Here is a 25,567-nt window from a genome sequence, read left to right on the forward strand (position 1 = left end):
TCTGTGAAGTGCCTTACTTCTAGTAAAGCATTCTGTGCTTCTTTGTATACAAATAAATTCTAACTATATTGTAAATATTTTTTGTTTGTTTGTTTTTTTACAGGAGGACACCATTTTTGCAATGCGGACATTAGCATTGATGAATGGGTTCTAGGGTATCAAGGGTTAACATTAATCTGCCAATGTACTAAAACTAAATTGAAAACAGAGTCATGAGTAATTACTGGTAAACTAATTAAAATGAAAATCAGTTAAGTGTAATAAACAGGATTATTCTAGCTGGGGCACACAGTGTTTATAGAACCATCAATTAAAGAGTAAGAAAGCCTTAGCAGACATAAAGTGGAAATGTATTGCTATGTTTTCCAGAAAAAATAAGGCATCACACATAAAAGTGCTTTTTCTGTTAGACAATTAGACTCGTCTTCTGGAGATACCTTTTGATTTCAGAAGTCAGATATACCTTGGGATTTTCATTCACACACACAGGTGACTCAGTCTTACCATATCTTCATTGGTGCCTTTTACTTTGTATGTCACCCAGGACTTCCCATCATTACTATATGCAATTTTGTAAGATTTGATATATTCTGGGCTTCCAATCCTCTTGGCACCTTGGGTTATAACTCCAGTGACTCTCATCTTCCTTTGCAGGTTTATCTGCAATAACAATTCAATATCATTGGTAACCATCAGAGGGACACAGTTGCTATTATGACACTAAATTGTTGTTCTGACTCAAACAAAAAAGAAACCAGTGCTTCATTCTGTAGCATTTTGCTTGATTGTCTCTACATTTCATTTGATCATAAATATGAAAAAAAAAAAAACACTTTTGCCCCCAAAGCTACATACTGTGTTATTTGTATATGTGTTGCATTGTGTCCACAGCTAAGATTTAATCTTCCATTCCATTAGAAGGCTGATTTTGACCCCCCCCACTCTAATATCACAAGAATCTTCATTGCATGGTCCTCTGCCAGAGTAAAATTTTCCTGGAAAGTCTGAGGCAAAACAGAATAGGGATTTCCAACATACGGGTGTTCCAAAAGAAAAAAAATCTGTGTTTTGACCTTTCAAAACAGTTTTTTTTTAATGGGTTTGATTGTAAGCTCTCTGAAGCAGGGCTGGTCTTTCTAGTTTGTGTTTGTTCTAGCACAATGGGGTCCTGGTCCATGACTGGGGCTCCTGGGCACTACAATAACACAAACAAATTAACAACAACAACAAAATAACTGCATGCACTCACACCAAAGTGCTCCAGATTTCCTCAGCTTTGAAGACAAGCCACAGAAATTAAACAGATTCAATGCATTTAAGACTTCTGAAACTGGAAAATTTTGAACACACATTATCTGCAAGTGGAAAAAAAGGCTATTTTTCATCAATAAGCTCTTTCTCTCTCAGTGTAATCCTCACTTGGAATTTCCAGTCTTTCCAATGCTTCTCTCCTTTGAGAGACTGCAAGGTTCATTTCCCCCCATTACTAATTGATAAACATTTATTCAACTTTCCCTTGGAAGGATTTTATATCTATTATACACACGCATACAGTCAGTGGGATTCCCTTCTCATGCACCAGCATAATTCCCCTGCCTTCAATGTACTTATACTTGATTTACATCCTTATAAGTGACAGGTAAAGCAGACCCCCAAAAGTTACAGCTCAGGGGCCTGTTTGTCTTCAAACATACAGTCATAAATATGGAGTAACTCTACTAAAGTCAATGGAATTACACCAGCGTAAAACTGATGTAAGAGGAGAATCAGGCCCAATATATTTACAATCAAATTTTAAGTAGAGCAATTCATAGTTCTTTTCCCCCATCCTTCTGAAAAAAAAAACAATTAATAAAACAGCAAAATCTGTTGAAGTGGTCCACTCCAGGGACTGACAATTATACTAATTGAGAGGCGTCTCCCAATTAAGGCAAAATGGATTTATGCTCAGTACATTGGAGTATATTTTAGCATGGTGTCTTATTATAAGAGGTTGCCTAATAAGGGTGATTTAATATACTTTTCATTCTGTATGTGGAAAATCTTAAACATGCACAAACAAAAATAGTATGTCACGTAACCCTGTAATATTTACAAAAAACAATCAAACCAAACAGTGCCACCCGCCCCCAAGTCTGACAAGTGATAGTTAAGTTAAAGAACACACAATTATAGCTAACTTGCTTCCCAGCTCCATTGACACTGTTATTCAAATGGTAACCATTTTTCAACTGCACTAACAGTTCACACACATTTATACAGATGATTTTTTTCTAATTCTAATATGGCTTTTTTGTACAAGTCTGCCCTCCAATGATTTATACAATAAATGTTAATATAACTAACTAAAGCTTTTTGAAACCCATCTCCCTAATGCTGGAGAAACAATGGCTACTAACAGCATCCATGACTGCAACAGCAAACAAAGAGTAATTATTAATGGAAAGAGGTTAGATTGAAGGGAGGTTTCCAGTGGGGTTCCACTGGGATCTATTCTGGGTTTGGTGTTGTTTAACATCTTTATTAATGATCTGAATGTAAGTATAAGAGCATACTGATCAAGTTTTCAGATGTCACAAAGTTGTGGGGAGGGTTGCCAACACTTTGGAGGACAGAGATAAAATTCAGAGAGTCCAGACTATAGACAACAAAATTAAATTCAACAAAGACAAATGTAAGGTGCTACACTTAAGGAAGAAAAAACAATTGCATAAATACAGAATGGGGGGTAAATGGTTTGGCAGCAGCACAGCTGAGAAGGATCTGGGAGTTGTGGTGGATCACAATCTCAACATGAGTCAGCAACGTGATGCTGTTGCAAAAAAGTAAATGCAACAGAGGTATAGCATGGAAGTCTCTGAAGGTGATAGTTCTGCTTGACTTGATACTAGTTAGGCCTCAGCTGGAGTACAGTGTCCAATATTGGTCACCAATGTATAGACAGGATGTAAAGAAACTGGAAAGGATCCAAAGGAAAGTGACAAAGATGATCAAACAGATGGAATGCAAGCCATATGAGCAAAGGCTGAACAAACTGGGTCTGTTCAGTTTGGAAAAGAGGAGATTAAGGGGAGATATGATAGCAGTCTTCAGATACTTGAAAGTTTTCCATAAAAGAAAATGGAGAAAAGTTGTTCTCTTTTGCTACAAAGGGCAGGACAAGGGGCAATGGGTTCAAACTACAGCATAGGAGATTTAAATTAAATCTCAGGAAAAACTTCCTAACTGTAGAACAATAGGACAATGGAACAGACGCCTCGGGAGACTGTGGAAACATCTTCACTGGATGTTTTCAAAAGTAGGCTGGATAGCCTCTGTCTTGGATGGTTTAGCCACAGCAAATCCTGAATCTTGGCAGGTGGTTAGACTAAATGACCCTTGCGGTCCCTTCTACCCCTATGATTCTAACCCTTTGACACTAAACTTCTGTGAGCCCCCTCTCCCCACACGTTTGGAAGAGTTGAACACTCTTGGAGACGGTGTTTCGATTTTTTGTTTGTTTTTTATAAAAACATGAAATTAAAGGGTGCTCCTGCCAAATGACTACACATGAAAACTTTAGCCATACCATTGCTTAATTAAAATAGTTACTTTATTTTACTTATGGAATTTGAGTTCTGTTTGACCTGTGACCTTGATACTTTAAGAAAATAAGTTTTCTGTGCTCTACACCCATACACCCACCTCCATATCCATGTATTTTTAGGTAAAAACTATGCCCCTTTTTATTTAGCCCTAAGTTTTAACAAACTTTTTTTTTTAAGCTTTCTGGGTCTCTATTTCTGCTCTGAACCACTGAGCATTGGCTTTCAACACTGCTGAGCTTCATGCAGTTTTGCAATCAGATTTAAAAATAAGAAATCGGATGCTATACAATATGCTTGATTTAGGTCTCTATGTTTCTTCAGTACTTCTGAGAAAACCCACAGGAAGGGAAAAAAGTACCCTGAAATTCCCAGAACTTTCATGTGTATAAAAATCTCAGGGGCTAAATTTGACAGGTATAACTCCATGAAGTCAAAAGAATTACAGCAGAAGAGAAACTGGTCCATAGTGTCTGTGTTCTATTATGACCTTTACGTTTGCCAAGCCAGAGCCTAGCAAAATACAAAATATGACAACTGTGCAGTAACTATAACTAAAAGCAGGAGGTGAAAGCTTTCTTACTAAGTGTATTTTAGTAGGAAATAAAGTTCCCAGTATGGAATGTGAATTAGCACTTTTAGCAATACAATCTTTTAAAAAACTCAGTCCTCTGTGGTAATTGCGAAGAAAAACAACTCAAGTTAATTGTTAGACCTTAGGCTTTAGGGATACAGAAAAAGCAAGGACCTAGGAAATAATGTCATACATTTTAATGATATAGCTATTTGTGAGTTAAAATAAACAAGGAGATGAAAGGCATTAAGATAAGAACAACAATTTGACACATCATTTTAAAAAGACAGGAGTTTATTGGCATAAAGAAAATGAAGCATAAAAACTATTATATCTATCTAGACATAACAAGGATGGAGAAAGTCAATAATACCCTGATGAAAGAAACTCACACTATTAAAGATTAGATGCTGGAAGAAGAACACCCTTTATGGAAATTTTGATCTTTGCCACTGAAGATTACTAAGAGCAGGGAAAGGGATCAGTTCCATATTCTTTATTCATCTAGGTAGCCCAATAGGATTATTCACATGAATAGAGCTGCAGGATTGGCCCAATATAAAAAAAAAGGGCCCCAATTCTATTAATAATATGGCATATAAAAATAATTCCTTTGTTACTCAAAAATTATGGGTCAAATTCTGCCATCCTTACTCATGCCAGACAGCAGTTGACAAGACTTGTTGAATAAGGTACTGTTCAACACTAGTATCAGAATCTACCGCTAAATGACTAGTCAATACAGTATTAGTAGAGAAGCTCATTTGCGACTAGGTCATGCAATCCTTATTCATACTGGTGAGCACTTACTCACACAAGTAACACTCCACAGATCTCAAAGAAAAGGAACTTTGTGAATTTGAAAAGTATTTAAATTTGAAAAGTATCTATTTAAAAAGTAGGGTTACTTGTGTAAGTAAGTGTGCAAAAATGTAAGAGTTGCACAAACTAGCCCTTATAAAATAATTCCTGGGCAGTCTACTGAGTTTATGGGCTATAAACCTAATTCGAGACCTTTTATCACAACAAGATAAACAATCAGAAGCTCCTAGAGCTGGGGGATGCAGTGGGGTGAGGGCAGTGCACCTGCCTTTCTGTGTACTGGCCAGTAGGTATGACCTGGCACTGGGCAAACAGTTGTCCAAGGGTGAAGCAGGTTTGGGTCTGGTCTACTCTCCTGGAGGCATCAGGACTGAATCTACATTCATTTACACCAGCTTCACACTGGTGTAACTTTATTGTCTTCAGTTAAGTTAATCCCGATTCACAGTAGAGTAAGTGTGAAATAAGTGGAGAAAGCAAGGAGAATCTGGCCCATTGTGTCTGAGTCAAGCTCCCACTAGAATGCTGAATCAAATCATCCTTATATCAAGGCTGTGGCTCTTGGGAGCTGGGGTAATTAATTCCCCTAGACACTTTTGAAAATCCCACTCAACCTTGAATTTTTTTCATCCCTTTGACCCTTTTAGCTACAGGCACCCTGGTCCCCATGGGTCTGCATATCGCAGGATCAGGGCCTATTATATAAAACCACCCCAGGTGTCATGTTTTCTGTTCTTTGTGCTGATTCTAAAGCAGTAATTAATAATCATGCTATTTGCACAGGTGCACTAATATCTTTGATTATGTTGGTGCATAAACAAAACCGTTTGGGAGTAAAACATTGAAGTATCTATGTTGAAGATGTCAAACAAAAGCAGCCTCATTAATCTGAGCTCTCTTCAAAAAAGAGTGTTTGCCTGAAAATGGCAACATCTGAAAGAAAATATTTATAAAGTTTTACAGACAATGGAGGATATAACTGGGACAATGTTTTAAAACAAATTTAGGCTCCATGCAAGGCATGTGTATAACTTCTCTCACAAGTGTGAGTACGTGTGTGTGTGTACGTACGTATGTATGTACGTACTTGGGTTCCAGATCAGGGCCTCAAGAATAATATTCTGTTAATACTTTAGTGATGTAATTCATTAAGGCAGAGAATGTCTAGAAAGGGAAATAAACAGAGATAATTACCTTCCATGTGGAGAAAATCAATTATTTTTGTAGCCCTTGCTTGCCATTTCAAGATTTTCCTGTCTGTTGTGGCAGCTGAAAGTGCTCCCCTCACAGAGTCATGTATACATATACATATTTCAGTGGTATCTCATGTCTTAGGTTCCAAAGCTATAGATGTCAGATTTCTTTATAGATCTTAAATTCCCTAATTTTTGTTAACTTTAAAATAAGAGGCTATTGGCTCATTCAGCAAAGTAGTACTTAAGGTGGATTTAGCTGCTAGGAACACCATTAAAGATCTGACTTACAATTTTGGCCTTGGAATTTGGGATACACAGGAGACTTGTTAGCCTGCTGAATAATTTGTTACAACTATCAGTAGACATGTAAAATGTAAGGAGTTCAATATTCATACAGAATCCCAAGCATGGAATCCATTTTCTCCAGGTATTATTCAGTGTCTAAAAATCTTTCTATGTACAACATAAATGGAGGAAAATTTGAATGGTTTTTCCTCCCTCCTTTGACACACAACTCAAGATTCTGAATAACAGAATGCTTTTTTCAATCATCTTTTATCTTGTTTTATGCCTCTTTGGCTGGTCAAATTATCTCTGCTAGGCTCTGAGATGGTGAACTGTGGGCTTGTTCCACGCAGCTCAAACAGGGGAAACGTCTAATGGGATCAGTTTAAAGTTCATATGCTTCTGCAGCCCAGGATCAAATACTGTCAAACTCAACATGCAGAAAACCTGCACTTGAAAACAATGATGTTCACTTGACTCTTCATCTATTCCAGTGCTGAGTGTATTTTCTACTAATCTTAGTTATCCTTTATGCAAAAAACAGGGTTTGAGTGAGGATTGAATATTATCAGAATGGGGAGATTCACCAAAGCAGCCCTTCTCTCGTGGCCTTATCAGTTTCCCAAAGACTGAAGTTTTAATTTTTCTTTAAATATAAAATATATTAAAAAAATCAACTTTCTGGTAAAGGCAGATGGAAAATGTTCACAACCATTTTCTGGTGAAAACGGGGACATTTTTACAAAGATTTTTTTTGTTACCACCTCTAATTTCCATCCTGGATGGTTGTGAAGACTACAGTTGGTCAAAACTGAATATCTGTTTCATGGAAGAGTTTCGGTATTTTAGAATTTGTATTTATTCTGAATGGGAACACAGCCAAATATTTTAATTTCCCATAAAGTAATATGCACTACTACTACTACTGACAGAACATGATATGGCATAATACAATCATTGAAATAGTTTATTTTATTTTTAAAATCATTAAGGAAGCTGCTACTTAAAGCAGATTGAAAGACTTGTCTTATTCGCTAGTTCGTTCAAAAGGTATCCAGTTTGTATTGTAATAAAAAAACGTTTGACACAGTCAAAAATAATACAGTAGTCATGGTATAAAAATGGAAATATCCAATAAAATAAAATTCAGTCAAAAATTTATGAAAAATTTTTTCTTTAGAAAATATTTTTCTGCAAAAATATTTGTTGAAATTAATGCATTTAAAACCATCCATTTGAAATAAAATGTCATTTTTCATCACCAGCTCTAATGAAGACATCACTCTGAGCTGGAACTGGAAACATACCAGCATGGAAGTGAAGCAACCACTCTAAGGGCAGAATGACTGCCATTTCCTCTCTTCCAACCCAAGAGGTCACAAACACGACATCTGTGGACCCACTGTGCTGGGAGGGAAAGGCTGCACAGCAGGGCTCAGCACCACTGCATCTGTGTGGTAGGAGGTCCACAGGCCTTATCTGCACTTGCCTTTTTGTTGAAGTTTCCCACTGCACTACCATTTGAGCTGCCCCACTGGTACTAGCAATACTGGGAGCATTAGTGTATACCACCAGTGGCCTGTGTTTTAAATAAGTGGCATCTATAACTGGTTTGAATAGAATTAAATGACACAGTGGTTAAAATGCTTATGGCTTGTCTACACTTGGTAATGCAGTGCCAGTGTAGATGAGATGTTCACTTGCTGCTATGACTCACAGGCTGAGAGCTTACACAGTCATTCCTGACTAAGCCCTGGGAAAGGGTTCCTTTTTCCCCAACTCCATTTCGACCTTTTGTGCAAAGCCAATTTACTTGAGCTTTGTATGTTGATGGAAGGGTGACTAATGCTGAAGCCTAACAGCAGCAATTTAAATGTCATCACAATCAGCTATTTCACTGTTCATCATTTTTGCAAGCGTGAAAAGAACTGAGTAGAATGCCAACACTTTCTCTGTGCCTCCAGTCTGACCCCTGGAGTGGACATGTGTGGAACGAACAAAAATGTGGCAGATGATATTTCTGTAGCTTTTGATATTTAAAAAAAATGTGGGTAACATTCTTCTTCTGTGGCAGATACATGATTCTGATAAGTATACAATTTTCAAATGTAGGCACCTAAATCTCACATTTGGGTGCTGAAATAAGCTGTTAGGTGTCCCAATACCTATTTTAATTGTCTAAATGCCAATTGAGCACCCCCATGCAGAACTGGGTATCCCAATTTAGGCTCTAATCTGGTTCCCACAGAAGTCAATGCAAACCTTCTACTAACTTCAGTGGCATAAGATTGCGCTGCTAAATTTGAATATTGGGCTCTAGGGCCCCAACTGTCAAACCTGGGTATCCAAAATGAGGCTCCTAAATCCTTCAAACAGAAATTATGGATTCAACAGATGTTAAGAGCTTGATGTGGAAATTATTCACTTAAATTTAATGGCCAGTGTTGAAGACAGACAAGATGATCATAATGGTCCCATGTGGCCTTAAAATATTTGTATCTGTGGGTAAGTCTACACTACAGCACTACATTGGCGCAGCTGCACCAATGGAAGAGCACTCTCCCATCGGCATAATTACTCCACCTCAGCGAGAAGTGGAAGCTATGTTGGCAGGAAAGCGTCTCCCACCGACATAGCACTAGTGTGGACAGCACGAAACATGCATCACTTGGAGGGCTTTTCTACACCCCTGAGCAACGTACGTAATATCAACTTAGATTGTAGTGTGGACCTGCCCTATGTTTAGGAATCTAACAAAGAGAGGCCTGATTTTCAAAATGCCGAGTCCCTGCGGTTCCCAGTGAAGTAAGAACTGGAGTCAAGGGAGGCTGCAGTTAGTCAGCACTTCAGAAAATCAGAAGCACAAAAATTTTGTGCTTTAGTTGAGGCACACAAGTTTGATAATTTTGGTCTAAGTCTCATAGTTCATGTTGATGCCATTGTGGATGTTATAGGCAGAAGGATAATTTGGCCTTAACATAGTGAGAACAGTTATAGTGTTTACAATATATACAAAAGAGACACATGATAAGAGACCTATTGCTATAGCACAATGAAGCACTTAGAGAAAATGCAAACTTAGCTACTCATATGCCTGGATGATAGAAGTCATTACTTTGTGCTGAAACATTAGTTATTTTTTAAACTGGTAGTAGAAATGAAAATGTAGTTTGAACGATGATTCTTCTCTGTCAATGACTTCAGAGCCTTTGGCTTGCTCCTGAGAGATCTGAGCACCCATAACGCTACACTAAGGTCAAGGAAAATTGCAGGTGCTCAGCCACTCTCTGCATCATCATATTCATTGTTAGCTGCTTTATGGCAGTCACTACTTTAACTGCCTTTTGCATTGCCAATACGTGATAGCATTGCCAGTGGACCACGTACAGATTTACTATGAAGATGTTATTGACAGTGTTACAGAGAGTGCTGCATTCCTAAATGCTGACTCAGGATCAATTAAATATCAAGACAGAAAATACACAAAGAATAATGTGAAACATGAGAATAGGAAACTTTTGATATTTTTCATTGTCATGCATAGTAGGGGAGAGAAAAAAAGAGAGAGAGAGAGAAAGGGGTGAAGGTGTAGGGAAAAGGAAAAAAATTTCTTTACACAATTGTGCTACAAATAATATGAGAAAGCATGGCAAACATCCAAGTTCCTATATGACAGGCAATGTGAGATGTAACTGAAATATTAAAATAAATATAAAAAGAATCTTTTAATGCTAAGAGGGTGATCCAGATGAACTAAATATGGAGACACTATTATAGGGATTGTTCAATATTTTCCATAAGATTTCGGATAAATACACTGATATTTTCTGTTAATTCCAATTTGTTGTATGAGCAAAAGTCCTTCACTTAGACCCGGCCCCAGAAAAGCCTTTCCCCATCTCTGCTATTGCATCTTCAACAATCTATTGCCTCTCTGTACAGTGCCTACCACAATGGGGTCCTGAGCCATGACTGTGTCTCCTAGGCACGGTGGCAATAGAAATAAATAATCATCAGCCCCAGCCCTCTTCTGTACTCACTACTAGCTTCTCCCCATCCAACCTCCCAAAAGCATGTGCTGAACTATAAGCATGTGAGCAGTCTTGACTTCAGTGGAAGTACTCATGTGCTTAAATTTAAGCATGTGCTTTCCTGTGTCATGGCCATGAATTATCTCATTGACGTCAATGGTACTACTCACATGAATTTGACCCTCTGTGCATAGATCAAAGTACATGTTAAAAATCATAGATACAGAAAACATACGTTTGGGGGTTTGTAGCATTAAACAGAATATTATATGCTATGAACAACAGAAAATGCTCACCTCATTTATTTATTGCTGAGAAATTTCACTTTATGCCTCAGAGCATTTACATAATTAGACAGACTAAAAACTTGCTTGGTTTGTTTCTTCTTATTATTAAGACATTATTTTAATCCCAAAGTAGTTGTTATAAATTCCATTAACTGGATGATATGAATTATTCAGCTAGTGGCATATTTAGACTGTAGTCTCAATAAAAAGGCCCATGTTGTTCAGAATTCTGTAGTCCTATAAAATTTCACCTCATTTGCAAAATATTGATTAGATGGTTATTAACTAACTGCAATTGTGTTTAGCTAAAAGATGCTAAATATTAATTACTTTATTATTAGTAAAAAATAATCCCTCCAGATATTTCAAACTTGTAAATTCTCAATGAAATAACTCCACCATTGGCATGCTAGCCCCTCACAAAATAAGTGACTTAAAATGTCAGTTAAAGAATGCCTGAACAAAATCAATCAGAGAAAATAGATTAGTTTAGATTAGTTTTTATTTCCACATGTTAAATAGGTTAAATCCATAGTCCTCAGAGGTTAAAAGGCAGGCTGTTTCTACACATTCAGGGTCACATAAAAAAAATACAGCCTCCTTTTAATTCCAACATAGCCTAGCCTTCTCCTTTTCACAGGACTGTACAACAACAATAAAGGGTTACAATATAAAACCTCAAATATAGCCTGGAACTCTGTCCAGGGCAGATACTTGATTCATTACTTATGTGACAGAGACCAGAAATAACTTCTATTCTGTTCTTTTTCTTCCAACGCACCATGGTACATGAAACCTCTGAGCTCTGTGGTAACCAATACAGAATGATCCAAAGCCCCTTGAAGTCAATGGAAATACTTCCTGTGACTTCAAGGTGCTTTAAATCAGTCCCATACATAAATTGTCAGACCAAGAAGTATTAGTGAATTACAATCAAGTGACTTAAAAGAGCCTGTGGGCATTAGGGTCACAATGGCGCAATGAAGACCCAGTGAGTTAGGCCTTTGAACATTAAAACCAAACCTTGAATTCAGCCCACCCACCAAAAGGCTGCTGAAGCACAGAATGAAGTAGATTGCATACAGTCCCCATCCTATCAATCATACTACTGTATTGTGTACCCATAGCAAACAACAGATCACTCTCAAAAATGTCAGTGAGAGAAGGATTGTAATCTTCTACTCCAACCTTTAATTGCATCCCCAGTCTTCCTATCACTGACTCTTCCACAACCTCTCATGCTCCATTCCCTTTCTGAGCTCACTGCTGACTTGTTCCTCATCCAACCTCCTCAAATTGCATCTCAAACCTCTCTGCAACCCTTCCCTACTATATGCACTTCATTTTAAACATTTTTTTTTGTTTTACAGGTTTACATTGGAAAAATATTATTGAGTTAAAGATTTCCAAGTATTAGGCGACATTCTTTGCCAACCATATCACATTTAAATATCTGATTCTTTCTTTAAGACCTTGAAAAACTCTGCTTCAGTCTACATCCCAGAGTATTTTTCCAGCTGCATTTCCTCTCACCCTCTTCACTATATCTTTAGCTTTCTTCTCCTACTGCAGTCTTCCACAATGTTCCAATCCATAGAATGTTTTACCAATCCCAGTGTACCTTGCTCTCACCTACTGCTCCTCTGATCCTTCCTAAGTCTCACAGACATCATGTCATTGACATGCCTTCTCCATCCCAAGATTGTATTAAAGAAAACAGAGAAATAAAGCAAGATGTTATAAGGAAAAATGAAACCATAAGAAAAGCTATTAAAAAACCAGCAAAACATTTTCATGAAAATATGTTGAAGTATTTTATCATTTTCTGTTGAAATTTCAAAATAATTGATCAGCACACATAGATAGCCAAAAAAAGGCCACAATTTATTATGAAAAACACTCCAATTGTTCATGATTTTTTTAAACTAACCTTTGACGACATGCAACCCTAATTCAACCTCTTTTCTGGGTCTCCAAGTACATCTTATGTTTTCTGTGGCTGACCTTGAGGCCTTTAACATAGGTGTTATCCTTGAGTTGGAACTTTCTCTAGGTCTTCCCTTGTGTTTATACTTCCTGTGGCATTGCCTACTTCTGTGGATTTTTTATTATTATTTAAAAAAACTAACACTCCGGAGGAAAAAAAAAATCAGAGGGAACACTTTGATCCCTCACCCCCCCCCAACACCACCCTGAAGAGAGATATTTTTCTATGACAGAAGAAAACTGAAATACAAATCAAGTTTCAACATTCAGGTTCCACACATGCGTGCAAGGAAACTGTACAGTTATGTTCAATATCTTTGTAACCCTTGTTTTCACCACAAAAAAAACTGTGGATGGAAAAGAGCTGAGAATTTTCAAGCTTCCTCTTATGCAAAGCCAAACCTCAAAGGCCCCAATCCAAAGCTCATTGAAGCCAAAGGAAGTCTTTTCATTAACATCACTGAGCTCTGGATTATGCCCTAAAAAAAGAATACACCTTATTTTTTCTGTTCAGAACATTTGGAAGACAATGGCTCTAATTTAAAAATTCATTGCTTGATCTATGTTATAGAGAACGCAAGGGTAAACCCCATAGGATGTGAGATTGTAATGATAACTTTCTGCTTTAGCACTCACAGAATAAGTGGATTATATTGTTGCAGTGGTGAAAACATACTCATAGTGTTGAGGAGATGCTTTTGTTCCATAGTACTGATCCTCCAAAGAGATGAAGTTCCACAGAAGTCAAAGGGACTTTTGAGATGGCCTGGGGAATGCAACCGTGAATACATTTACAGGTTTGGTGCCTAAGTTGCCAACCAAAAGCTGAATTATTTGAGAAAGATTTACAAATTTTTTAAATGTAATTTCACTTGTTTGTTTGTTCCTTGATGTAGGATAACGTAAAAAGAGAGTATCTTTTTAAAATTTCAACCGTGGCACAAGCACGTCTGTTAATGAGCAATATTTGCTTTGCCAAGTTTGAAAGTAATTAATTAAGACACAAAATGTTATAAATATTTGACTAAAGCATACTATTCAAGAGAGGTACATCATCTTCTTACTGATTTAGGCACACACTCATGGAATATCACTTGTTTATTTCATTCAGTGCATGACTTTTCACTATTCTTAAACTATTTTAATGCTAACAAAGTTGAATGTAAAAAACTGTGATGTCAATGCTGAGATTTTAGATGCACAAAAGAAAAGACATTTAAAATTATTGCTCTTACAACAACTCAACCACACTATGCAAGGATATTAAGGAAGATGGCTTATAACAAATAATAGAGTACACAGAGTATGCGCAAGAGACCCAAGTTTCTCTTGCTGAGAGAATCCTAACTTTGAATAGGCTGTCTTTTGTGCATCTAAAATCTCAGCACTGACATCACCGTTTTTTTACATTCAATGTTAAATGAACCAGCATATACAGACTATGGTGCAAAAAGAATCAATTATAACCAGAAGTTTTATTCATGTGATATAGGCCATTTAATGCAGCAGTTAGTCATATCAGCACAAGGACATTTTTCACTCTGCTGTTGGGGAAGAACAGTTTACCCCATGTTTTAACAGAAAAAGTACAGCTTCCCTCGCGCAGACCAAAAGAAAAGTTGAAGGGGCAAGTGCCTAAAGGCTAACAAAGACACAGGGGCAGATCTTCAGCTGGTGGAAATTGTTGTAGGTCTGCTGACTTCAGTGAAATCACTGGAGCTGTGACCATTTCCACCAGCTTAAAATATGCTTCATGCTTCCTGCAGTTCAAAAGACAAGCAGGGAAGCAAGTTAGGGAGCATTCAAACTCACCTCTTTGCTGGTTTATATTCCTCACCTGCCAGGTAATCAGATGTCTGCTGCCAATTACACTTGTCCAAATTCCCCCAAGGAAATCCAGCTATTTTATTATGCCTCACTGTTGGACTGCTGAAAGCAAATGCAGAGCTCAGGTAGGGTTTTTAACACTTCGCTTGTCAAGATTCCCTGGGGTTCCAGCTCTCAAATAATATACAGCTACTCTATGTGAGGCTAAATTTGAAAAGATTAACTTGGCCACTGAAGTTTTATATCCTGCAAAAAAAGTGTGTGCTATTAAATTATATCAAATATTTAATCTATGAGGATGGCAAGTTTTTTGTTTTTTTTGTGTGTGTGTGGAAGCTGATACTCTAGTATTCATGAGTGACGAAATGAACTTTGACAAAGTGGATGGTTTGACAGATGCCAGTTTGCTTAAGAGCTCTTCCTACCAGATGTTTGCATGAATGTTCTATAGACCTCTGTGTATTTTCATTTTTTATCATTTTATTAGCAAATACTTATCACCTGGTGCATACTTGCCCTATGGAAGTTCTGGATGATTGATGTAAAAAGTGAAAACTTTTTCCATCTGACCTCCTCCCTCCCCCCAATGGGGATGGAAGTGGTGGGATTTAGAAAGTCTGTATTTTAAATACATTTAATGTTTTGGTCCCTTCTTGGAAAAATAAACAAACTAACAAACAAAAGCAAATGATTAGGTTTAGTTTTAAAACGTTAATGTTATGAAATGTATGGTACACCTTACTGTTTAGGCATAACTCAAGCAATGTGTATTCTAAGGAGTCACTAGGACTACTCACATGCTTAAATATTAGTAAGTGTTTGCAGATTAGGATTGCAGATACTACTGTGATAGGTATCCTAGAAATGCATGTAATAATAATAGAATTTACATTTACTGAGTTGAAAGTCTCTGGGTATAGATAAAAGGGGTAAAAAAAAAATAGAGGTGATATCCTGGTAGAGATCCACTACAGATCATAAAATCAGGAAGAGGACATGGATGGGGCATTTCTAGAACAAATAACAGAAATATCGGAACACGAGACCTGGTAGTAATGGGGGACTTTAACTACCCAAACATCTGTTAGAAAAGTAATACAAAGTAATACAGCAAAACACAAAATGCTCAGAAAGTTCTTGAAATGTACTGGGGACAACTTTGTTTTTCAGAAAGTGGAGGAAGTAACTAAGGGGACAGACATTCTGACCAACAGGGAGGAACTGGTAGCGAATCTGAAGGTGGAAAGCAATTTGGGTGAAAGTGACCATGAAATATAGAACAGTCAGTCTGCTTCAATACCTGGTAAGATATTGGAACAAATTATTAAACAGTCAATTTGTAACCACATAGAGGATATCAGGGTTACAAGGAATAGCCAGAATGGATTTGTCAAAAACAAATCATACCAAACCAACCTAGTTTCCTTCTTTGATAGGTTTATTTGTCCAAATGATGGGTGGGGGGAAGCAGTAGATTTTAGTAAGACTTTTTATACAGTTCCACATGATATTCTCATCAGCAAACTAGGGAACTGTGGTCTAGATGAAATTATTATAAGGTGGGTGCACAACTGGTTGAAGGACTTTCCTCAAAGAGAAGTTATCAATGGTTCACTGTCAAACTGAGAGGGTATATCTCATGCCCCTCCACCCCCGGGTCCTGGGACTAGTACTATTCAATATTTTCATTAAGTACTTGGATAATGGAGTGGAGGGTATCCTTTTCAAATTTGCAGCTGACACCAATATTGATGGAATTACAAGTACTTTGGAAGACAGAATTAGAATTCAAAACAACCTTGACAAATTGGAGAATTGGTCTGACATCAACATGATGAAATTCAATAAAGATAAATGCAAAGTACTATACTGAGGAAGGAAAAATCAAATGCACAACTACAAATGGGGAATAACTGTCTCAGTACTACTGAAACAGATCTGGGGGTTATAGTGGATCACAAATTGAATGAGTCAGCAATGTGATGCAGGTGCAAAAATGCTAATATTTTGGGATGTATTAAATTAAATGTCATATGTAAGACGCAGGAGGTATTTGCCCTGCTCTGCTTGGTAGTGGTGAGGCTTCAGCCAGAGGATTCTGGGAGTTGCACTTTAGGAAAGATATGGACATATTAGAGAGAGACTGAAGGAGAGCAACAAAAATGATAAAAGGTTTTGAAAACCTGACCTATGAGGGAAGGTAACAAAACTGGGCATGTTTAGTATTGAGAAAAGAAGACTGAGGAGGGTCTTCTTAACAGTCTTCCAATATGCTAAGGACTGTTATGAAGAGGACATGGATCTATTATTCTTTGTGTCCACTGAAGGTAGGACAAGAAGTAATAGGCTTAATCTGCATCAAGGTCGATTTAAGTTAGATGTTAGAAAAATCTAAATATAAGGGTAGTTAAGCTCTGGAATAGGCTTTCAAGGAAGATTGTGGAGTCACTATCACTGGAGGATTTTAAGAACAGGTTGGCCAAACACCTGTCAGGGATGGTGTGGGTTTACTTAGGCCTGCCTCAATGCAGACGGCTAGACTTGATGACTTCTCGAGATCCCTTCCAGCCCTACATTTCCATGATTCTATGGTTTTGACTAGGTTTAACAATTTGTACTTTCAATATAAATGGGAATGGACTACTCAATAGCTTTTAGTTTTGACAATATCTGAAAGCAAGGGTAAATGAGATGGAGGGGAGATGAAAATTATTTATTAAAGTAATGTTTGTGTTACTCAGTGATTTGTAATATGCACAGTATAAGAAATGCCATACTGTGTCAGACCAATGGTCCATTTAACCCAGTATCCTGTCTTCTGACAGTGGCCAATGCCAGGTGCTTCAGAGGGAATGAACTGAACAGGTAATCATCAAGTGATCACCTGTCACCCATTTCCAGCTTCTGGCAAACAGAGGCTAGGGAAATTCCAGAGCATGATTTTGCATTCCTGCCCATCCTGGCTAATAGCCATTGATGAACTTATCCTCCATGAACTTATCTAGTTCTTTTTTGAATCCTGTTATAGTCTTTGACTTTCACAACATCCCCTGGCAAAGAGTTGCCCAGGTTGACTGTGCATGGTGTACAGAAATATTCCTTTTGTTTGTTTTAAGCATGCTGCACATTAAATTCATTTGGTGATCCCTAGTTCTTGTGTTATGAGAAGGAGTAAATAACACTTTCTTATTTACTTTCTCCACACCAGTCATGATTTTATAGACCTCTATCATAACCCCCCCCCCTTTCTCATCTCTTTTCCAAGCTGAGAAGTCCCATTTTATTAATCTCTCCTCATATGGAAAATGTTCCATACCCCTAATTATTTTGGTGCCTTTTTCTGTACCTTTTCCAATATATCTTTTTTTGAGATGGGGTGACCAGATATACACACAGTATTCAAGAGGTGGATGTACCATGGATTTATATAGTGGCATTCTGATATTTTCGTTCTTATTATCTATCCCTTTCCTAACGATTCCCAAAATTCTGTTGGCTTTTTTGACTGCCGCTGCACATTGAGTGGATGTTTTTAGAGAACTATCCACAATGACTCCAAGATCTCTTTCTTGAGTGGTAACAGCTAATTTAGACCCCATCATTTTATATGCATAGTTGGGATTATGTTTTCCAATGTGCATTACTTTGCAATTATCAACATTGAATTTCATCTGTCATTTTGTTGCCCAGTTTTGTTAAGACCCTTTGTAACTCTTCACAGTCTGCTTTGTACTTAACTATCTTGAGTAGCATAGTAGAATCCCAATCATGTGAAGAGATTTGCTTGCAAGGACCATTATATGTAGGGCTCCCAGTGTGTAGACCCTAAAGTCTTCAATGGAGTCTTGTGCACTGGCAAAGGTCAGCTGTGCAAAGCTCACTGCAGGATCAGGGCCTAAGACACCTATAGTCTTGGTGGTGACAGAGTTGAATTTGCAGAAGTGCTAAGGAAGCCTAAGTCCTATTGTCAAAAGTGTCTCGGGAACGTAGAAGGTTAAGGCTCATTGAAAGTCAATGGGACTTAGGGTCCTAAATCATTTACATGCCTTTTGAAATTTTACTTACAATCTGTGTGTGTAGATCCCTTTCCAGGATTAGGGCCTTACTTGGCAGGCCTTCTTGCCAATCCTCTCCTTGACCACTATTATCTATGGACTAGGAATGTGGTTTATCAATTTAAAAAATATATTTTAAAATGGTGAGATAATAAAAGGAGGAAGTAATATAAACCAGTACTTTCTGAGAGGGGTAACAAATGTATCACCAAATATTTTATTTTAAAATAAAACACCTACTGAATTCTCTTTCACTAATAATTACTTGCAATAAAATAAAAGATTTATACTTGAATATTAGTCTGGAAGGTCTGCACATATTAGATTATAAAAGGGTATCTTGGCTTTGGCAGGCTTCATGATAAAGCCAGTTGGGGGAGCTTTTAATATAGGTAGCCATAAAGAACATTTTACTACATCCATGGTGATTTTTATAAAGGCACTTACAATGTTTCAGTTTGTAAGGCCCAGCTGGTCTCAAACACAGGCCTGCAGAGCTGCCAGGCAGCCGACATCCCCATGCTGCTAATCCAGGGCAACTGTACACAGTTTGCACTCCACTACCACTGATCTGCAGTGAACACAGACCATGGGAAGTCCTGCCTCAAGGGGCCTGACAGGCAGTATCTTTATGGCTCCTGATTGGTTCACTGCCCTATATAATCCCAAGGGGAGTTCCAGAAAGTGTTCAGGCAACAGTGTGAATCTCCTGTAGCTGCCATGACCATTCCTGTTCTTGAACTGCTGGCTTTGACCTCAGCTTGATTTAGACTTCACCTCCTTATGCAGACCCTGAAACCTAACTCAGGCTCTGACCCTGGGTAATGACCCTGGCCTGCAACCTGCCTAGAAACATCACCACTACTCCCAGTCTCAGGTTTGGTTCTGACAACCCTTGTCAGGACCCTGACAGTTTGCCTGGGCCACCCTTACCTGTGGTGAAGGCCTACATTGGGGAACCGTGGAGGCAGAGGGCCACTTTCTGCCCAGCATGCCTCAGAGGATATTGGAATGCCTGAACAGACTGACCACTCTGAGGAGGAACTCCCTACGCTTTGAGCCCAAGTAGCTTGAGCACAGCTTGCAACAGAGAACCAAGCTCTGTACAGGCAATCCACCCAGTTCCACAATAAAAACATGGCACTGCAGGCCCAAATGGCACAGCATGCTACTTATAACCAGATGCTATGAGAGCGGGCAGCCGAGCTACAGGATAACAATGCTGCATTACAGGCACACACTGTGGCTGTGTACCCAAACCCAGTCCCCCTCCTAGAACATTTTAATGGGGACCACCAAAAATTCAGGGGCTTCATTAACCAATGTTGCCTGCTGTTTCTGTTCCACCCCTGGTCCTACATCACTGACCAAACAAAAGTAGGACTCATTATTAGCCTCCTGATAGAAGATGCAATGGACTGGCCTTGTCCCTTCCTGAACAAGCGAGCATGACTATTTGACTGGGATGCCTTACTGCAGGCGTTTTCAGGTGTATTTGACAATCCTCACCATGCCTGCTTGGCAGAGGCGACTCTATGCAAACTCCAGCAGGGGTAGGGATCAGCCTCCTTCTATGCTGCCTGCTTTCAGTGACTAGTCTCTGACACTGAGTGGAATGAAGTGGGCCAGTTCTACAAGTTCTGGTGGGGACTAGGTGAGGAAGAGATTAAGGATGCCCTAGCTCGAATGGATGCCCTGACTAACCTAGATGCTTTCATCAACCTTGTCATATGAATCAACAGTACTCTCAGTGAGTGACATGAGGAAAGGAGGGCTCCACGTTGCTAACAGAACAGTTGTAGGAGCTGGATTTTATAATGTACTATAAGAATTAATGTATGATTTGATTTCATCCTGTCAGCCACCCTTTCTGAATAGTAGAAAGGAAAGACAGACCAGAACAATCCTTATGACTGATTATGGTCACCCTTTTGTTTTAGAATAAGTTATAAAGCTACTATGGTTTCCTATATGTATTACAAATTAGGAAGTAAGAGACAGGATTCTCTATTGTGTCTATGTTAAGATTAGACGGACATTGAGAGCCTGAAGCCTCAATGTGAATTGTTTTAGTTATAAGATTTAGCAAGGCTTGATTTACAATGTATTCTGCTGAATATACAATACTGCTGTCTGTATACCTTTGAAGGTTTCTGTAAGAGATTGTTTGTGTGAATGAGGAATGCATGCATCAGGAAAAGATAAGGTGTGAAAGCCATCACAAATGTCCAGATGGTCAAGAAGAAGTGAGAGACTTGGAAAAACCAGCAGACAATCAGAAAACATCCATTGTATCCGGTGCTAAACATGTTAGCAGCAGCCACGACCTCAGAGGTGAGGCAGGCACCCCCGAAAGCGAGACAACAAATAGGAGATAACGATGGGAAGCCGGACAATAACCATCAAATGATAACACCACTTAAGGACTAATGATTACAGGATAACATTGCAAAATGCATGGACTCAAATGGAAATTTACAACTATAAAGCTGGGGTGTTTTGCCATGGAACTCTGGGTTCAGTCCTGCAAAGCCTCGGAGCATCGGATCGCGATCGACAGAACCCAGCTCCACACTCGTGCTCAATCTAACTGGCCATTAGATTGACTCGAGCTACAACAGACTGGTAACTATGAACATCACTGGCAGGACTATGTGTGTGTGACTGAAAAGCATATGCTAACTGTGGTATTCTCAATAAATGCTGTGTATTTACCTTCCTCTATAAAGATCCCGTGTACTTTGTATGAGCATAACACAGTGCTCCTTAGTACTTGTCTCCAGCTCAGATGCTAAACTTGAGTAGCTGGATAGCACCCACCACCCTCTGATCCCGGAGGAAAAACAGCACCATTGCCACTCCAGGTTTTGTTTGTACTGTGGATGATCTGGCCATGCTTTTGCCTACTGCCCACCCTGAGCTCTAGTGTGACACAGTTCAGGAAACATCCACGCCTAGGCCTGGTAGAGGGGCTTGGCCTAGGTGGGCCCCTCAGTAATGCCCCCCATTCCTCACCAAGGAACCTTAAAGTCCAGATCTGTCTTTGTGTTTTAGGGGAGCCTTATCAAATTCTGCTACAGTAGGCACTGGTGGATTCCAGGTCAGCAGACAACTTCATAGATGCTGATACAGCCCAAGCCCCAAGTATTCCAGTTCAACCAAAGACTGTTCACAACCTATTGTAAACTATAGATGGCTCACTCCTGTCATCAGGGCCAGTGACACAAGAGATGGTGCCATTCAGGACCATCAGGAAGTCCTTCAATTTGAGAAAATCCGCTCACCACACATCCCCATAATTGCTGGCATTTCATGGCTGTTGGCTCATGATCTGTACATCCTTTGACATGAGCACCAAGTTAGCTCTTGGTCCAAGTTCTGCCAGCAAGTCTGCCTTTGCGCACCATCGGATAAATCCCAGAATCAAAATGTACTCCCTCCCAGGGCCTTGGCTTGGGGTCAGCTGGGAGCACCACTGGAGTTGACTTCAGCACTGTCCCCAAGTACAGCAATTATGGTGATGTCTTTGAATAAAAGAATGCTGACACCCTACTATGACACCAGAATTATAACTGCCCAGTTGAGCTGCAACCAGGGACCCAGGTGCCATTTGTCCATATCCACACAATATTGGAACCAGAGCTGTTTGTCCTGTACTCCAGGAGAATCTGGCCAAGGTTTTCATAAGGCCAGCAGCTTCTCCTACTGGAGCCCCAGTTCTGTTTGTTAAAAGGAAGATGGAACCCTGTGCCTACGCTTGGATTACCGAGTCCTCAATCAGGTTACCATCAGGAATCAATACCCCCTTCTACTTCTCCTGGAACTACTGGACTGTGTACAATTGGCTCAAGCATTCATCGAACTCGTCATAAGTGTGGGGCCTACAACCTGATTTGGATCTGAGCCAGGGATGAGTGGAAGATGGCTGTACCTAGTTCAAAAAGCTAGTACAAATTCTTGGTAATGCCATTTGGCCTCACAAATGCCTGCAACATTCCAGCATTTTATGAATGAGGTCTTAGACCAGTATATTGTAGTCTACCTAGATGATATGCTCATCTTTTCTGAGAATCCCAAGCAATACACCCAGAACATCCACTTGGTCCTGCTTCACAAATTTCCACCAGGACAACTGGTCCAGACTCATACCCCAAGCAGAGTTTTGTTACAACAACACTGACCGTATCTCACCACGCAGAGACCATTCTATGCAAACTATGTCTTTCACTGCCAACTCCACCAATCCCACAGTCGCTGACTGTGGCAGATCCAGGAGGGCCAAGAAGAACTCAAGGCACATCTGGACAAGGCCAAGGGAGACAACAAGCAGCATGTTGACTGCTGGCGCCAGGAAGGCCTGGCATACGCTAATCGGGCAAAAAGTGTGTCTCAGTCCAAAACCTGTGCACCAACCGGCCATGTCGTAAACTGGATTACCGATACCTCAGGCCATATTCCATCAGTCAGGTAATCAACCCAGTGACCATGAAGCTGCAGTTTCCCAGATCCCTCAAAATACACCTAGTGTTTCACGTATTCTTGGAAAAACTCTACACTGACAACCCCTTCGCTCACTGGGCTCAAAAACCATCCCCTCCAGTGTGGACCTAAGAACACAGAGTATGAGGTCATGAGAGGCTGGACTTGAAAAGTCAATTGCAACGGTCTCTGGTACCTTGTAGACTAGGAAGGTTACGGACCAGAAGAGGGATCCTGGGAGCCATAATCACAAGTCCATGCCCCTGACATCATGGCAGCCTTCCACATGGCCCATCCAGACAAAACTGGGCTGGTGGAGGGTGCCTCCACAGAGAGCTGGGTAAAGGTAAGGCCCAGTGGGTCTTGAAACCTGCCACCCCATAGCAGCTGCAACCAGTTTGCAATCCATAACCCACTATGGACACAAACCATGGGAAGTCCCTCCTTAAGGGCTCTGACAGGCAGCGCTCTCATGGAAGTGTCCAAGCAACAGCGTGGATCTCCTATAGCTGTCAGTGTCATTCCTGCTGTTGAACTGGTAGCTTTGATGTCCGTTTGATTTGGACTTCTCCTGACCCGGACTGATGGCCTTCGTCATGATAGTGACGGTTTTACCATTTAAAAATGATGAAGTGTTTGATCACATCATTTACTATAAATACATTAAAACGCATGTATTAATTTGATCACATCATTTACTATAAATACATTAAAACGCTTGTCTCTTATAAGAAGATTGTTTTAACTAGCATTCTTATACTATTACCATATTTACTAAAACTGACAGCAGCTGCAGTTAACATGTAGAATATATCTTTTTAAACTATTAAGAAAGCAAATTTTCACTAGCATTATGGTAATTAGGGTGAATAGCCAAACAATTATATTGTGTTATGGCAATACCAAGGCTTGCTAACTTAATGTTAAGTGTCTTTTTGTTTTAGTTGTTTAATCAAAAAGTAGCATACATTTTTAAGACCTCCTTTACAACTACATATAAGAGATTACTTTTAAAATCTCATTTTAAATGAAATTGTAATTTTCCATCAGGGATAACTTAGAAAGGATCATTAGACTAAGCAATAAATTAATGTACTCGGTATAATGCAGCCTTTGGGATATAGGCTGGAATACAGTTGTGCTGGGAGCAGTATACTTTCCAGCCCTGAGTAGTGTAAAAAAAATATTTACTTCTCACAAGACAGGCAATGTATCCACTAGGTGAAAAATTCTATTCTCTCCTCTTCAGGTTCTTATATCACACCCATCACCATGGTATCTGAGCATGTAGTATCCTATGAAACTAAAACTTATGGTACATACAACTCAAAACCACAAGGAGAATGATATTTGTAAAATAATGGCTTTTCAACCTTAACATCCATGCCAGAGCCCCAAAGCGATATTCACATTTGGATATAGCCTTTCCTCAAAGTTCTCAACATGCTTTAGCAGGTTATGGTAGGTATTCCCTATCTGTAAAGTGAGGATGGTAAACTGAGGCACAGAGGTTAAGGAACAGATTTTTAAAAGGTATTTAGGTGCCTACTCGGATTTTCAAAAGCATTTAGGTGCCCTATTTCTATGGGTTGAAGGCACCTAGATACTTTTGAAAATCTGACTAGGCACCTAACACCTCTTAAAAATCTGGTTCTAAGTGATTTGCCCAAAGTCACACAGTGAGTCTGTGGCAGAGCAGGGATTAGAACCCAGCACTCCTGAAAATTAATCCCCTACATAACTGCTAGAAATACCAGATCCACCCAGCCATTTCCCCTCATTTGATACTATACTGCACAGTTCAGTTTCTCTTCCCTTGTGAGTGATAACCCATGCCACTGTAAGTTTCTTTGGCCAAGGACATTTGGATGGGACACTATAACAAGGTGGCTTGCCCATGAGCTGGAGAGCTTGGGGCTAAGCCTGCCCTGATCACAAAGAGCCTCACCTGAGTGGAATCAGGTGATTTTATATAAAAGGCAGCAGGTCACTAATTGAAGGAGAGTATGGGAACAGGAGCAGAGGGCTGAGCTCCAGCCAGAGAGGGCTGGGAACTGGCATTTCAGGTAGAGCTTCTAATTTTGGACTTTATGTTGAATTATTTTGTGATTAAGGACTTTGACTGTATCCACTATTAAACCAGCCCCAGAAAGGGGTGCTGTAAGGCACAAGAAATAGGGTTATCACCTTTCTAATGGCTGGGAACCGGACCCCCTTTCCCCCCGAGGACCTGCTCCCTGCCCTGCCTCTTCCCCTGAGGCCCCACCATGTTCTGCCTCTTCCCTTCAAGGCCCTCCCCTATCGCTTGCTCCTCTTCCCCCTCCCCCAGTCACTTGCTGGATTGTCTCCACATTCTCCCCTGCCCCAGCTCAACTCCCTGTTCTCTGGGGCTGGGATGGGAGCTGTTGCAGCCTGACAAAGAGCCTGCCTGGAGGTGGTAG

The 25,567-nt window shown here is 39.5% G+C and overlaps 1 protein-coding gene across 2 annotated transcripts in view; it reads right to left on the reverse strand.

Moving 5' to 3' along the window:
• EDIL3 (EGF like repeats and discoidin domains 3) overlaps positions 1–25,567 on the reverse strand; it is a 437,051-nt gene that overhangs the window by 105,506 nt on the left and 305,978 nt on the right. For both annotated transcript variants that reach the window (XM_005288154.5, XM_065599142.1), the window contains one exon: positions 505–660. In XM_005288154.5, coding sequence (XP_005288211.1) covers positions 505–660 — 156 coding nt within the window. The remainder of the gene's footprint in view (positions 1–504; positions 661–25,567) is intronic.

This window comes from Chrysemys picta, chromosome 6, assembly GCF_011386835.1.
Source record: "Chrysemys picta bellii isolate R12L10 chromosome 6, ASM1138683v2, whole genome shotgun sequence".
NCBI classification, from domain to species: Eukaryota; Metazoa; Chordata; order Testudines; family Emydidae; genus Chrysemys; species Chrysemys picta.